Source organism: Drosophila melanogaster, chromosome 3R, assembly GCF_000001215.4.
Source record: "Drosophila melanogaster chromosome 3R".
Classification (NCBI taxonomy): Eukaryota; Metazoa; Arthropoda; class Insecta; order Diptera; family Drosophilidae; genus Drosophila; species Drosophila melanogaster.
In genome coordinates, this window is record NT_033777.3 from 15,227,583 (window position 1) to 15,242,396 (window position 14,814).

Below are 14,814 nucleotides of genomic sequence, written 5' to 3' on the forward strand. Positions count from 1 at the left end.
TTTTGAAATTAAATACCAACTTAGATCTTCAAGCGTATTTTATTTAATTCTATTCAAAAAGAAGCACATTAAACCACATTGTATTTGTGTTTCTTGCCAAAGACTTCTATGTCCACACTAAGTCCTCTGACATCCTCTTTATGTCTTCTTGACGTGATTTTCCCACAAATGACGTCTCCTTCCTTCACAACCTGCGGGTTCTCGATGAAGAAAACCGTTTGCTTCCAATGGGTGGGCGTCGCAGATGGTGATGTGCTGAACATGACGGGGGAGGGTAGTTCAAACAATGTTTCAAAGTAACCGACAAAGGCGGATAATCGTCCCGGCTTCGTGACCTTTAAGCTAAACTGGTGAGTAAAGTTTGGATAGTTCATATCGACGGTCATTATGTCGAAGTTAGCTATCTGTTCGGGTTCCGTCAGCATGAACTCTGCATCCACCACCTGCATGAGTGGCTCCTCTATTGATTGCTTTCGCAGATCGCTCATGTCGACCTCGTAAACGTTAGACCAGAATTCCACTTCATCGGCATAAAGCGTGTCGTCTCCATAGCCCAAGAGACTGAGTGTACAGCGACTGGGCAGTATTATGCCATTGGGGTTGAGGTGATTCTCGCGGGCGTAGATAATGCTGTCCAGCATTGATTCGTACAAAAGAAAATAGCCCATCCATTCGGATATTATAATGTCGTATTTAGTCTCTGGGAGATCTGTGTCCTCCAGCCGTCCCTTGATCAGTTCAACATTCTCAACCTTGTTCTTCCTGATGATATCCATGGCGGTGTACACAATGTCCGAGTTATCTATGCCGACAACGCGAGCTGCACCCGCTTTGGAGGCGAAGATGGATAGGATTCCCGTGCCGCATCCCACATCCAACACTGTCTTGCCCCGAACAACGGCCTCGTTTTGGAGCAAAGACGCGCGATAGGTGCTGGTCCGCACCTTGTCGCTGAGCATTTCATGGTGAATGCCAAAGTGGGCGTAGCTTTTGAAGTATTCGTTGTCGAGACAAACGTTGTTACGCGGTACGCTCTGGTCGGAACCTTTGGGCTCGCCGTCAGCATGTACCTTTTGCAGCAGCGCCTTGTAGTCGTTGCGCATGCGTTCCATGTCCTCGTTGGCCTGCTGCAGCAATTGCGACTGCTCAGCAATCCGCTGTTGTAGCTCCAGAACCGAGGGCTGCGTCGGAGCGCCGTCTGTTTTAAGGACTTCGTAGTCATAGCAGAGCCAGGGCTCATACTCCCCGGGCTGGAGGTACTTCTCATCCTGCCAAAGCGGATGTTCCGCAGACAATAACTGCTCGGCACTGATCTTTTTGGCTCTTATGTAGTTTATCAGTTTGATAAAGGAATACTGGTCCATTTCGAATTTACGCTGAAGCTGGGACAGATTCACTTTATGCCGGGCGTCAAGATGGTCAATGGCCACCGAGATGTTTGCAGATGTTTCGGTGCAAAACAGACAAGTGGTTAGCTCATCGCCTTCGTCCATTGGCTCATCATCGTCATCTATGTCATCGTACTCATCTTCGTCGGAGCTGGAATTGGCCGGCACCTCAGGTGCCTCCTTCACGGGCTCCTCCTCTGTGGTGTTGTCTACATTGGGATGGGATTAATAAGTAATCATCTCCAGGAAATAAAAGCTTTTACGGGCTCGAACCGTTGACCTCGGTGTCTTTCATGCTATCTTTGTTTGCAAGTCCTATTGGCCTGCTTTCAGAGAAAAGAATTCAAATCGCACGACGAAGATCACAAATTTATAAATGCCAACTAAATGGGGTTTTGAGCGGCGCGAACACGTGCGGAAATTTGGAAACGAAAATAGCTTAACGCGTTTTGGTATACTTGAAATGTTGCTTTAGAGGGTATCGCAGGGGATATATGTTATAGAATAACTTTCGACGACATTGTAAAAGTGAAATTATGTTTACGCTGATATTTTAACAAATTAATTTTCTGCTTGGAAGAAGTAGGCTTAAAGAAAAAAATTTACATTTCATTTTTATTACAGGGTAGGTAAGTAACTATAGACTCACAGAAACATTTACACTACGTATGTAGTATTTTTCAGTATTTTCGAAAAGGCGTTATAAGCAGTATTGCGGCTGCCGCACTTGCATAATTCTAGGTGTAAATACAGTTTTTAATATGTTACAGGTATTTAGATCCCATATATCAATGAAAATGCATATGAAACATCTAGATTTATATTCCCAGGCTATAAAGACGCTCCGCTGGACACAGCCAATGCGGGCTCTGTCCACGGTAAACACCAGTTCCGGCGTACAAGGCAATCTTTCACCTGCGGCACCTGCTCCGGAACCGGATAAACTCTACAGCAAGCTGGAGATTGAGCTGCGGGGTATTGATCCGGCAGTTCTGAAGAGCTACACCTGGTTTGCTACTACTGCTGCCGAGCATTTGGGCATTGAAAAGGGAAAATGGTAAGAGGTAAAAATCCTCCGGTAAAGGAAATCTCTAACATACATATGTGTTCGTTAATCCTCATGCAGTTGGTCACCTCGCAAGGCGCACCACGAGCGGATGACGCTCCTGAAGTCGGTGCATATCTACAAGAAACATCGCGTACAGTACGAGGTGCGAACCCACTTCCGCTATATGAACTTCCACAAGTTGACGGGCTCCACGCTAGATACATTTCTAGAGTATATTGAACGTAATCTGCCCGAGGGCGTAGCGCTGCAGGCTTCCAGGACTGAGCTGCAGGAGATCCCAGAGCACTTGCGCCAGCCGCCGGAGCAAGTTTAGCCGAAGCCAATACTACAGTAGACCTTAGTTATTAAAAGTTCAGTATGAGCTTAGATTGCACCAGCAATCCGCACGGTAATCGGCCGTACTCGGGCCCCGTCCGCGATTAGCAAAGATAAGTTTTTGGCAGAATATTGAAATAAAAGTCGTATCTTGACACACACGATGGGATCCACTTGAAAAGTAAGCAAACAAAATCAGGGCGGGCGAACGCTGGCATACCAGTAGCTACTCCAAACCGAACGGAAGCGAATCAATCAGCAGAATGCAGCGGGCAAAACTCACTTCACAGGTCCTGCTGGCCACAGCCATTCTCTACGCATGCCTGTCGCCCGCTGCCTGCGTTTACGAGGCGAAAATCTTGGCGTTCCTTCAGGAGTTCCGTATGCGCATGTGCCACCCAATCCCGAATCTAGGCCTGCCCGCATTGGACCCACTGCAGTTGGGGCCTGCTGAAACAGAACTGAACAACAAATACCTCGTGGAGTAAGCAAATGCTGTAATATGTGCGCTTAGAGGCGTTACAAATTCATTTGTTTTCTAGCTTCACTGGGTCCATTGACAACTTTCAGTTGCACGGATTGTCCGATTTTGATGTGCCTGCGCTCAGCTTATCCCCGGTGCCCGGTTTGAAGAACACCATTAACGTTACCTTGCCACTCACGTACTTCAAATCCTTATACACCGCCAAAGGATCCTTGGCCTATATCCTCAACTTGGCCGGTGATGGCAATGCCGAGTAAGGCCATCTTCATTCAATTTCAATCTGTGAACAAAAATGCATATTTATTTACTTCTCTTTTAGAACCTCCATTACAAACTTTTCAATCCTCATTTCGTTTCGATTGAGATCGGTGTCTCCCCTGGCCATATCTTCATTACAGATTGAGCTGCGTTTGGGAGGACTATGGATTAACTTTGATAACTTGATGGAAGAGGATCGCATCAATGATTTCATCCATGCTTTGGTGAACGAAATGGGAGTGGAGCTGCTTGGCGACGTCTGGGATTATGAACAGGGCACAGTGGTCTCCAAAGTCCAAGCGGTGGGTTAACATTTCAAAGGTTTTCAAAGGCAAAAACTTTTTCTTATTCAATTTCCATGGATGTCTTACAGGCCGTTAACAACTTTTTGGGTCAGTACTCTCTGTCGGATATAATTCAAATAATAATTGGTGGCGACGGAGAAGGAGAGAGTGCGCCCATATTTGATGGGGTGGAACCGGATTGCAAGCCGGATGCTACCACGACCCCGCAAGACTGACTATCTAAATTCTTTTAAACTAATATAAGCCACTACTTTAAATTACCATAATAAATATATGTACGTTTTTAAAGATTGGGGACAATGGGTGGTAAACACTTGAAATTGTAAAATTTTAGACCGTTTGACGTTTTAGCCACGTTTACTTATCTATGTGATAAGGACTATTGAACTATCAAAAGCCCATTTGCATTTAAATCCGTCTGTTATCAGCTCAAGTATGTTCGATAGCGCGCTCAACAAAGACCTTAGCTACCTAAAAATATGGAATAGTCGGTATGGGGTCTCGATAAGCGTTATTTTTACAACCGCTTATTGATTTATGGCCAGTTTGTCGGATTATAAAAAAGTAGAGGCCAACTAATTCCTAAGACTTGCTGGGGGCCAATAATTTAGAGACCATGTAATGCACAGAAAAAAACGGGCATAGATTAAATATATGTAACCTGCATTTTGAAAAACGAATGCCATAAGCTTTGAAAATTTTAAATGTCGAAATATTGGATGGAAATTCTTCACTTGCCAAGATAATGTATACCACTTACGGGTTTTCCGCTCTGATAGCAAAAGAACACAACAACTTCGGGTTTCGACTAAAATGTTTGATAAAAATCTTATAAAAACTCTATTGGAACAACTAACAAGTGTAGATTATGTGATGTACTTTTAGACTTAAAGGTGTGGGTCCCAGCCCGGAAAAAGCATGCAGAGATTGCTTGGTAGAGTGGCTTCATTGATCAATCGCTCCACTTGTGCCTCGACATTCGAGTCACCCATGGTGCCGGCCTCTCTGCCATCCAATTTGTTTTGCACAAGAAGCAAAGCTCGCTGGGCTACCAAATTCACTGATTCTTCACCTTAAAAAAAAAATGCGAAATTATAAGAAAAACTGTACATGAAGTATTAGCTTACCGGATTGCTGTGGTGATTGCTTCTTTTTAAGTACACCCCAAATGAAAAGTGGATCGTACAGCAAAACCTCGAGAATTGTGGTAAAAACTGACTTATATCGGCGCAGAATGTGCATGGTAGCTTCACAGGATTTGGCAAAGACTCCTTTTGTACCACAAATTCCCATTGGTGCCACAAAGTCGCGTGTTAAACGAAAGGGAACGGTCTCTGGTGTCGTCTGAATTTTGCCCTGCTCAAAGGCAATACCTGAAAAATGAACACAAGCACTGTTACTTAATATATGCTTATATGTTCTGAAAATTTTGCACTAACCAAAATCGATATGAATGACCTCCGCTGTCTGCTGGTCTACTAGGATATTTTGTGTGTGCCGATCACCCAGTCCAAGAACGTAGCCAACCATTGAGGTAGTGGCTACGCTGTTGGTGTACGCCAGTCGCCTTTCAAACCAGACGCCCGGAATCGGGAACTTCTCCAGCAGGAAATAATGGAAAACGGGTTTAATATTCTCGCATATTTTCTTGTAAATGGCATATCGTGTCTCCTTGGGAGACTTTAGGTGATCCTGAAATGTATAAACAAGTAAGAACAACAAAATTCTCTTATTTCGAATGAAACGCACAGATGACAACTTGCGGCACTTGTTGTTATTCCAGTCGTTTGGTCGGTATCGCGCATGCGCTCCTCCCTTGCCCTCAACAACCAAATAGTGACCCACAGGAACCGAATTGGTGCACCACTCCAGGATGCCACTACGCATGGACAGCGGGGTGACCTTATAGGTGCGCAACTTCAGCTTACGCTCGATGAATTCGGAATCCTGATTGAGCAACTCGTTGACAATTCCAAAAACCTGCTGCATCACGGCATCCTGTCGAAGATCATCCTTTCCCTTGACCAGTTGCGCTCGAATTTTACCATCAGAGCATACGCACATTATTTTAACAGGCGCATTTAATCCCCCACACTGTGTAGTCTCGTTGGTCCACTTGACGACACCTGAGTGGATTGATATTTGATTATTCAAGGCTTAATTATCAGTCTTCGGTTTCGAAACCTACTTATTATACTGTACTCCTTGCTGGGCATAACGGGCAACTCAAGGGTCGGGCAATGTACAGCGTTGAGATTCCGCCAGCGCCTCACCTTGTCAAATTGCTTATTACGCACGGAATCGGACACCGGCCTGTTATCGTTCGTCTTCCCCTCGTTTGCAAATGTGATGAGGGCTGTGAAAGAATTAGTAATAAGCCAAGCATTTGAAAACAATGCAAGACCGATTCGTTTACCTGGTAGCAGCGATTCCAGCTGCTTGCTGCATTCCCCCGCTGTGCCATTCTTTTCGCAGATCATAGCAATAATCTTACGTGCGATTCCTGATCGCTCTGTATTGCTGTTCTCGCCATCCAGGTGTGCAAACACCAGGGGATACAGCTGGTAGAATGTATGATATGGATGATCTTTGCCACATTGCACCAGAAGGTCCGTCAGCCCCTTGAGCAGACTCGTGTTTTTGGAGTTAAGGCGGGCGGTCAATTGGTTGGCGGCACAGATGAATTTGTAACTGGGCACTGTAAGGATCTCATCCTTGATACACTCCTGGCACTGTTTACTGGTGGCATTGGTGAACCACAGCGAAATGATGCGATATATGGCCGCACTGGAAAAGCCACTGTCCAGTCGACAGTATGCCATATAATTGGTCAATGCCAGGCGCAGATACTCTGTCAGCTTCTCCTCAATCTGATTTAGCTGCTGCTCATCCAAACTAGCGTAACGTTTCATCTGCACGGATATGACGCGCCGGTCCTGGTTCTCGCGCTGGGTCACCTTCTCCGCCGTCTGGCGGTTCTGCTCGATGATATCCTTGAGCGTTTGATACTCCTGCGAGTGCCTGTAGTCGTGTAGTTGCTGATACTCCCGATCAGCATACTTTGCAATCGTTGCATAGGCAGCCGTTCTTTGTTTACTGGCGTAGGCATCAAGCTGATGCCAATCGAAGATGTCCCGATACTTTTCGCTCAGCGTCTGGCGGTGCTGCACAAAATCATCAATCAGCTTAAGCGAATTATTGAATTTGTGAGACTGAACCCAACTTAAAGTCTCAGCATTGCAGTCTAAGAGGAACTCGCCCTGCATCCGAAGTGCAGGAACTCTTTGGACGCAGTAGACAAACTCATTATTGTTGGTCACATAGTCCAAAATGGCCTTGGCAATTTGTTGGTTGCCCATCTTCAGATTGATTTCGGCATCTTCCAGCAGAACGCTAATCTAAAATAATATGTAGTCACTAATATATGCAGAATGAAAATAAATGTAAATATTATATGGTTACCTTGATTGACTCCCTAATATTAGGGAGCTCCCGTAAAGTAGCTGTGTACTTGGCTGCCAGATTTAACTTGCCAGCGCTTTTGCACTCCTCAATTCCCTTCATTAGGTACGTGCTAATCGGATCCTTTTGATAGAACTCACTCATTCTGCGACTAGCCCTTGTACCCGCTAACTTCAGCAAAGCAATCTGATGTGCAATCACGTATTCCTTACAAGAAAAATTTCCGTACTTAAGCTCCAATTCTGTTTGCCACTTTCTAAAAATCTTGGTCGTTGAAGCAGGATCCAGTTGAGTGCCAAATTGGATCTGAAGGTTGAAAAAAACGTCACGGATCAGAAGAGCACATCGCAGAATTCCCAGGACACCATCACCTGGCAAAAATCCTCTGCTTGTTGAAGGGAACACAGCCATGTCAGGTATTTGTACACACTTTGCAGGCACTCCACGCTGATCTCCATCAGAATGTCGCGCACACAGCTATACGCCTGTTCGATGGCCGATAAGCTGTTCTCCTCCTCCCGCTGGCCAATACTTCTGAGGGCAACGAAGTGGTGCCGCTTGAACTCCTGCTCCAGATCAAGCGATGTTCTAACCACCGTCTGATTTTGCTGATGCTTTGGGTCTGTTAGCGAATCCCACTGTCCAAGGCGCCAAAATATTTCATAGTCGGGCTCAATGTTCTGGTGCTGCTGGAGTTTGGCAAAAGACCACAAACCATTTCCTTTCATTATGTCTATGCAGAGTTGACCACTGGCCCTGTCCAAGTGGTCGGACTCCAACAGAATGGTGGATAGATTGCTGCCGTGGCCAAGGAAATCCAAACGTGAGCGCATGGGATTTACAAAGCCTGGAATGGCATCTAAGCAGCCAATTGATTCGTATGCCTGGAACGAACGCATCCTTAGTTTGGAGTATTCAAGCATACTAAATTCTTACCTTTTTTGCGCCATCTTGAAAGCATTCGTTGTCCAAGAAATCGGCTTTGCTCTTGGGACTCTCTGAGCAGGCCCATAGCTCTAGATACATTATACTCAGGAAATAGGCTTGACAGTGATTGCTAGCCATAACCACATTGCTCAGATTAATGGGGATGGTCCTGTAATAAGGAAAGTACAAATATTTAAATACATATATAATCTATATGAAAACACATTACCAATTATTAAAGATTCGTATGTATTCGCAGATATGCAGAAACTTCTTGATGGCTCTTTTATTGCGGAATATCTCCTGGGAGTTCGGTGCCGTCGAGCTAGTAAAACCTTCGAAAAAGTAATCCAACATCTGAGACAGACTCTCCACGTGCTCTAGACTATTTTCCAATAGTAATTTAATAAAAGGCAGCAGGCAGGTCTTGGCAAAGGCAAAAGAAGTGGCGGCCAGTTTATCGAATCCCAACCAGCCACACATTTGAAACACTTTCGAGACAAAGGCGCACATCCAAGGCTCGTAGCTAAGGCTTTTCGTTGCTTTAAGTATTGACAGCCAGTCGATGCGACGAATTTGTTTATTAGAATGCAGAAAAGTCGATGCGGTTGACTTGTCAGCAAAGATTCTTAGATTTTTATAGCGTTCTATGAATTAAACAAACATATTGGAAAATTATCTCCACATATATATTGCAATTTAAATCTATTTACCCATAATATTTGATCCAGGCTTACTATTAACCACCTGAATTGCTACGGACACAAGACCCTCGTGAGTTTTGGGATCGAATTGGAATAAGGATGTATCCAAACTGTGACAGACAACACCTAAGAAAGCTTCCATCGGCTCCCCATTAGACTGCATTAAAAAAAAACACTTTAAAAGGTGCATTCTTGATGTTAATAACCTACCTTTTCAAATGCTTCAAAATCAGTCTGAAAATAGTACGAAACTGTGGATATTTTTAGCGGTCCAATTTGAGCCAAGCACTTAAGGGAATCAATGCTAGTTGTCTTATTATGCGCATCCCGTGTCATCTGAATGAGCTTGTTAATAACCCCAAACAAAAGTTTTTCATGTTCTTGCACTTTGTCCTTGTGCTCGGCAATCTTTAAAAAAGATACATATTTTTAAGTTTTTTTAGAATATTAACTTATTACTCACATATGTCCTCAGATCGCGTAATCTTTCTGGCGTCGGACTTAACAGAAATGAGCGCAAATAATTGGCGACATCCGCCCTATCAATATTGGGTTGACTGGACTTGCAATCCTCTCGCAGAGGTTTAAGAAACTCGCAGTCCGTTGTCTCTTCCAAAAAGGAATTCAGGTTAATGTGGCCCTTTTTTGATTCCAAAATGTACATTACTATCGACATGGTCTTCTCTCTAACTTCTTTCGCTTCGCAGCATAGTTGAAAATTGCTCAATAGCTTAGCTATGTCTCCGAAGTGATTTTGGTAATCATCCAATCGGAAGTTGTGTTTGTTAAGCAAAAGTTCCAAAAATGTCAGAGCAGCCATTTGGACGCGGATGAACTTTGCTGAAATCGGGTAGCGTTAGGTAATGCGTAAGTTACTCTGTATATTTTTCACTTACTATGGATTAGAAGTCGCACCACAAAAAACCAAATATCACGAACAAAGAAGGAGCACTGGGTAACTATGGTTTCATTTTTTCTGGCTGCATCATAGACAGCATCTGCAACTTCACAGTAGAGGAAAAAGTCATGCAAGGCCTGACTAGAAAAAGAGGCCGAATAACAGTTGGTCTTTAAGCGTCCAAAAATATCGACCAGCACACGGGAATGTTTGGTTTGAAGCGTGGTCATGGACTGGATCCGACTGTCCATCGATGGCCTCATTTCAGGGTCCTAAACAAACAAGAGTTAGGCGACATATTTGTAATGTCTTTCCAAATACGTACAATGTGAAAGTTCAGACACTTAAAAAGCGATTCTCCACTCAGACTATACCAACTGGCTGTTCTGTTGCAGATCGCAAGGGAACCAAACAATCTCATCATTTCCTGCGGATCGTGCAGCATGCTTATCACATAGCAAAGAATATCCAAATCAAGATCAACATCTGTGGCATTCAGCTGAGAGTAACTGAGATTCTCCGACAATAGCTGGAGGTGTTCTTTAAAGTTCTGACCTTCGCTTTCGCTGCACGAGCTGTTTTTGATCAGTAGAAATGAAGCCAGTATCGGAAGGGCCAGCTAAAGAATAAATCTTGCAATTTATATATTTTTTAAAGAAAACTTCTACCGTACTTACCTCCTCGCTGATGGATTTACTGCACCGTTCTATATCCTCTGTTTTGCCATATAGAAAGGTATATGCCATAATTTCACTGGCGTGTGTTTTGCGGAATTCACTCTTCGTTGAATAGCACAGAAAATAGGGAAACCTTGATTTGTGAGATGTGAGTGTAACTTTCTTGGGATTGGTTAGTTAATCTCACTTGGAAATGGGCCAGCGCTTGGAGCTCCAATGATGAAGAAGAATGGCCGCAAATGGTCTGATAAGATCACGCACTGTTTGCCGATGGCAGGATGACATACTCTGCAGGGAAATAAACTCCCCTGGAATTGGATCATGGATCTTGTAACTGAAACTGCTACTACGGTGCTTACTCACTTTCAGTTAGCCTTCGCAAGGCACAATGATGCAGCAGCTCCTTCAGTGCTATCTCTTGGTGGAATGAGCTGCGCAAGAATATTGCAATTAACATTTGTACGATTAACGCATTGCTGTTTTGAATGGCATCCTCGTTGTTGTACTAAATAAGAAATAGCCATTAAAGTATAGCTAGGCATCCAGACTTCCGAATGCTTACCGTCAGTTTCTTAAACTCAATGCTCTCGTACAGCTCCTGGCAGAAGTCCCAGTGCGTCCGAGAATGACCAATGGCATCGCTAGTGACGCAATTCGATTCCAGCAGGATGGTGAATGTGAAGAGTGTGGCAAAGCGCACTTCTAACGTGGGCATGGTGATGAATTTCGCAGTGGACTTGCATATCACAGCAAAGTTCTCTAGAAGGTAAATGTCCGGACAACGCTGAGCAATCAATCCCACGCAGCGTACAATTTTCGCTGTTAAATTCGATGTGTACGACTTCTTAATGGCAATCCTTAAAAGGGAATTAAGGGCCATAAGCATGTCGTCCAAATGATTTTCTTTGTGCCTTACGAAGTAAAAAATGGCTGCAATGAAATGAATTGATTGCACTGTGTTTATTGTTCTATTATATATAAGCTCACTGGGCATATGTTGAACCACTTTGTCCATCAATTCCGCATCCTGATGATGCTGCTGGAAAAGCGTCTTCAATTTGCTCACTAACCAAGAGCTGGATGCTTCAGAAATCGTTTGGCAGCTGCATAACATCTTAAAGAGATTTCAAAATTATTTCTGTTTTGGTTACGATATAACTCCTACCTTGGTCACAATAAGCACATCCTGTGGATGCCAACGCATCGTTACCTTTACTATGTGCTCGAATGCTTCATCCCGGTGCGAATTGTACGCACAAAGACCAGCCAAAATATTAAGGCACAGACGCGTTATTGTTCCATGATCTGCATCTACAGATCGCTCCCTCTGCATGGCTAAAATATTCCACTCTTCAATTATTAAAGCGATACGTTAATTGAAAACTACATTACAATGCAACTTGAGAGCAGCGCCAACAAATTCCACCAACATTTCAATGGGTTGCCTTTCCAAATAATCGAGTAAGACTAAATTCGTCCTGAATACATCAAGTACATAGATTTCCAGACGTAAAATCTCTGGTAAATCGCTCTTATCTAAAATCTCAGCTCCGTTCGCCTTGAGCTGGAACTGAAATGGGTATTAGAAAACGAGTTTTTGAAAGATTATTCATTTGGCACCCACCTCAATGTGGCTGAGATATAGTCCAATTCTTTTTATAAGTGGACAGCCAGTATAGGTATCTGCATCGAAAACCTTGTAATGCAAAAGCCTTTCCATTGTGCAGATCAACTTTAATAGACTATTCAGGTTTTTTATTATTGCCGCCGGTTTGTTCTCCTTCGCGATCTCAAAGTTAAGGCCTCGCATTAGGCAATCATAATTGGATTGAATCAAACAATTCTTTGTTTCGCTCTGAATGTGAGTGATTGACTCAAAAGGAGTGGCGTAGTCCTTGTCAAAGCAAATAAGCTGTTCGTTGTACTTGTAGGCCAAAAGATTGCGTTCGGTGGAAGGAACAATGTGTTCTGATTGAGAGATCTGTCGCAATTGCTGGACATCCAAAAAATTTATAATGCTGATTGCAAAAGTATCCGCCTGCAACTGGGCATCAATACTGTCTATATTGTGTATCATCTGAGCGGCGATGAATCTATCCGCACTTCCGTATGCCCAAGCTATGATGGGTTCTAAGTCAGCGGACGCCTTATCTTGACCACATTTATCAGCATGGATGAAGATCTCTCGAATCGTCGCTAAGCATTCGTTGCGCTTTAGCATTTCATTCGAGATAATATTGTTAAGCAGCGTGCTGGACAACTTTTGATTTAGTTTATTGTGTCTGATCAGCATCTGCAGCACCAATTGCTTCTCCTTGATCTCCTCACTGTTTGTTGTTGTCTCTGATATGAGCTGGTTTGCCATTTGACTCCAAAGCTCACCCAGAAAATCCTCCCGAATAGATTTAGAGTGCAAAAGCTCCTGTTCTTTAGTCAAAAGATGAGCCAGGCATAACCGAAGGTTCCGGAGATTTTTCGCATTGCCGTACATTTGCATTATTTCCGCCACGGTGGTTAGCGCCATTTGGTAGTTGGCCACATTTAGGATCACGCTACTCAGCTGAAGTATCTCAGTGAATATCGCAAGCCAGACGTCGTTAAAGGTGTTTTCCTTTTTGTCGATCAGACTAAATATAGTTTCCATTTTATCTGCAGGCTTCGGGATCTTTTTCGGCGCATCGCCTTCCCCATTTTCATCAGCCTTTTTCGTCTCCAAGTGCCAAAGCACCTGCAAATAATAATATAATTAAAATTAAATATATTAAATATTACTAGCTTATGCGACGTACTATATACATAGCCAGGGCAGACATCTTGATGAAGGGGTCAGAAAATTTATTATTGCTCAGTAGTGCGTTCTTGCAGCGAGCCCAGGAATTCTTTCGGATCTCCACATTGACAATAGTTTTCAGCCGCAGTAAAGTTTGCGGCCACTTTTCATGAACAGGCACACCGAGTGTATTAAAGTCACACATATCCATTTTGAGATACATTGAATGGAGCGACTTTGAAACGCACTGAAAGAACAGATTTCTGGTGTCGTCCCGGAACGCATCCTCGTCATGATACTCGCATAGTTTAGGTAGAATCTCCTGCATGTGCACGTTCAATTGGTGATTGTAGTTGACAGCAAGCTGAAAGATTGTTGCAAAGTTTTTAACATTATCTAAAGATATAATAAGAGTCCTACCTCTGATGCAAATATTAAGTAGACGCGAACAATCTCAGTTTTTCTGGCTCCAAAAGCGGAGAGCGCAAAGCTGCTGAGCTCCGGCAGATATTCCACTAGATCCACGTGCAGCTGAACCCGGTCCTTGGCCAAACTGACGGTTCTTGTGATGCATTTCAGTATTCTGGTTCGCAAGACCTCGTCCATATCGACATTCAGTTCAAAAAGATAGGAGAGAATCCCTGTAATACATCATCAAATTAAAAAAAAGAGTCTCTTTTGGGCCAGAAAGTAACTTACTACTGTATTCGTTAATTTTAAGGTCGCGCACATAGCTGACCGATGAGTAAATGCCCTTTTCCAGCAGGCTCAGAATGCGGTCGCCAAAATACTTGACTACCACTCGCATCTTGATGCCATCCTCGAATGCACTAAATATGCTTGTTTTGGCCAGGAAATGCCCATTTCCGGAGGTCTGCGACCCCGCTGGAAATCACAGGTTAGCTTTAATAACGTGTTTAAGTGTTTAGGAGTTACCTTCCAAGTTGAATTGTGTGATCTTCTCGAGGACATTATCGTACAAGTAGTTTTTTCCCGCCAGCGTTTTGAATACTTTCTCGTTGACATCCTCCAGATTTCCAGCTTGCTATCATTAGGTTAACAATTAAAATGGAACTGATTGTTTAACGATAATGGCTAGGAACCTTAAAGAGAGCCTCCTTCGACGCTTCAAAGATTGTGGTCCAGGATATATCCGAAGTTTTGCTAAGAAACAACTTATCCAGATCCTCTCGGCAACTTGAGAGCTTTTCATCCAGCTGTTGGATGCCCTTGTTTCGGCTGGCTGCCTTCCCCGACTGAAGGTCCCCGAGTATCCGCTGGATTTCGTTTAGAAGTGCACTCATCCTGGCTGCCCGGCATAACCTGTTGTAATGTTGTATTAATTATTAAACTAAACATAAAATGATCTCTCAAAATGTACTTAGAGTGACCTCTGCCAGAGCGCCAAAAAATACCACGATCAATAAGAACAGCACTGTTGTTAAATGGCTGGGCAGCCGTGTGCGTCAAATAAGTGCCGATGGAGAACTAGAATAACCTTATATAACGAAAGATTTATAAATAAAAAAATCCCATGTTCCATATTCCACTGTTCCT

General features: G+C 43.5%; 4 protein-coding genes and 1 non-coding gene across 7 annotated transcripts; 2 read left to right on the forward strand and 3 right to left on the reverse strand.

Annotated features, from left to right (window-relative positions):
* Positions 1 to 22: 22 nt before the first annotated feature.
* Art3 (Arginine methyltransferase 3) lies at positions 23 to 1,826 on the reverse strand. 2 transcript variants are annotated; one of them, NM_142177.4, is made up of 2 exons: positions 1,662 to 1,826; positions 23 to 1,597 (listed from the first exon to the last, which is right to left on the reverse strand). In NM_142177.4, exons 1-2 carry the CDS (start codon positions 1,681 to 1,683, stop codon positions 69 to 71), a joined length of 1,551 nt encoding a protein of 516 aa, NP_650434.1. In that variant the 5' UTR covers positions 1,684 to 1,826; the 3' UTR covers positions 23 to 68. The 2 variants fall into 2 exon arrangements, with proteins under 2 accessions (NP_650434.1, NP_731984.1); NM_169623.4 differs by having other exon boundaries at positions 23 to 1,826.
* A 256-nt stretch (positions 1,827 to 2,082) lies between these two features.
* mRpS10 (mitochondrial ribosomal protein S10) lies at positions 2,083 to 2,934 on the forward strand. 2 transcript variants are annotated; one of them, NM_169624.3, is made up of 3 exons: positions 2,083 to 2,158; positions 2,219 to 2,445; positions 2,515 to 2,934. In NM_169624.3, exons 1-3 carry the CDS (start codon positions 2,150 to 2,152, stop codon positions 2,768 to 2,770), a joined length of 492 nt encoding a protein of 163 aa, NP_731985.2. In that variant the 5' UTR covers positions 2,083 to 2,149; the 3' UTR covers positions 2,771 to 2,934. The 2 variants fall into 2 exon arrangements, with proteins under 2 accessions (NP_731985.2, NP_524355.2); NM_079631.4 differs by having other exon boundaries at positions 2,120 to 2,445.
* Positions 2,935 to 3,002: 68 nt separating this feature from the next.
* On the forward strand, positions 3,003 to 4,104 carry CG34316 (uncharacterized protein). The gene is made up of 4 exons (NM_001104328.2): positions 3,003 to 3,256; positions 3,315 to 3,509; positions 3,576 to 3,816; positions 3,888 to 4,104. Exons 1-4 carry the CDS (start codon positions 3,036 to 3,038, stop codon positions 4,032 to 4,034), a joined length of 804 nt encoding a protein of 267 aa, NP_001097798.1. The 5' UTR covers positions 3,003 to 3,035; the 3' UTR covers positions 4,035 to 4,104.
* On the reverse strand, positions 3,254 to 3,921 carry asRNA:CR43471 (antisense RNA:CR43471). The gene is made up of 2 exons (NR_048398.1): positions 3,592 to 3,921; positions 3,254 to 3,536 (listed from the first exon to the last, which is right to left on the reverse strand).
* A 525-nt stretch (positions 4,105 to 4,629) lies between the features above and the next one.
* Positions 4,630 to 14,654, reverse strand: tefu (telomere fusion). Its single transcript, NM_001043247.2, has 29 exons — positions 14,639 to 14,654; positions 14,361 to 14,580; positions 14,194 to 14,302; positions 13,957 to 14,142; positions 13,678 to 13,898; positions 13,277 to 13,621; positions 12,112 to 13,215; positions 11,880 to 12,057; positions 11,653 to 11,822; positions 11,475 to 11,601; positions 11,050 to 11,417; positions 10,851 to 10,992; positions 10,675 to 10,795; positions 10,488 to 10,620; positions 10,136 to 10,429; positions 9,809 to 10,082; positions 9,376 to 9,752; positions 9,123 to 9,320; positions 8,922 to 9,069; positions 8,438 to 8,855; positions 8,218 to 8,377; positions 7,653 to 8,165; positions 7,282 to 7,587; positions 6,236 to 7,217; positions 6,008 to 6,175; positions 5,569 to 5,945; positions 5,259 to 5,511; positions 4,947 to 5,192; positions 4,630 to 4,891 (listed from the first exon to the last, which is right to left on the reverse strand). Exons 2-29 carry the CDS (start codon positions 14,559 to 14,561, stop codon positions 4,707 to 4,709), a joined length of 8,304 nt encoding a protein of 2,767 aa, NP_001036712.1. The 5' UTR covers positions 14,562 to 14,580; positions 14,639 to 14,654; the 3' UTR covers positions 4,630 to 4,706.
* Between the last annotated feature and the right edge of the window lie 160 nt (positions 14,655 to 14,814).

Bases quoted from the DNA above. Each gene is read 5' to 3' on its own strand.
- CG34316 (NM_001104328.2), top strand. From the start codon at position 3,036: ATGCAGCGGGCAAAACTCACTTCACAGGTCCTGCTGGCCACAGCCATT. The intron at 3,510-3,575 runs GTAAGGCCATCT...CTTCTCTTTTAG, and splicing joins GCCGGTGATGGCAATGCCGA to AACCTCCATTACAAACTTTT. The intron at 3,817-3,887 runs GTGGGTTAACAT...GATGTCTTACAG, and splicing joins TGGTCTCCAAAGTCCAAGCG to GCCGTTAACAACTTTTTGGG.
- tefu (NM_001043247.2), bottom strand. From the start codon at position 14,561: ATGAGTGCACTTCTAAACGAAATCCAGCGGATACTCGGGGACCTTCAG. The intron at 14,143-14,193 runs GTAACTCCTAAA...TGTGATTTCCAG, and splicing joins CACACAATTCAACTTGGAAG to CGGGGTCGCAGACCTCCGGA. The intron at 7,588-7,652 runs GTGATGGTGTCC...TTCAACCTTCAG, and splicing joins AAGCAGAGGATTTTTGCCAG to ATCCAATTTGGCACTCAACT.
- Art3 (NM_142177.4), bottom strand. From the start codon at position 1,683: ATGAAAGACACCGAGGTCAACG. The intron at 1,598-1,661 runs GTTCGAGCCCGT...ATCCCAATGTAG, and splicing joins GAAAGACACCGAGGTCAACG to ACAACACCACAGAGGAGGAG.
- mRpS10 (NM_079631.4), top strand. From the start codon at position 2,180: ATGAAAATGCATATGAAACATCTAGATTTATATTCCCAGGCTATAAAG. The intron at 2,446-2,514 runs GTAAGAGGTAAA...ATCCTCATGCAG, and splicing joins GGCATTGAAAAGGGAAAATG to TTGGTCACCTCGCAAGGCGC.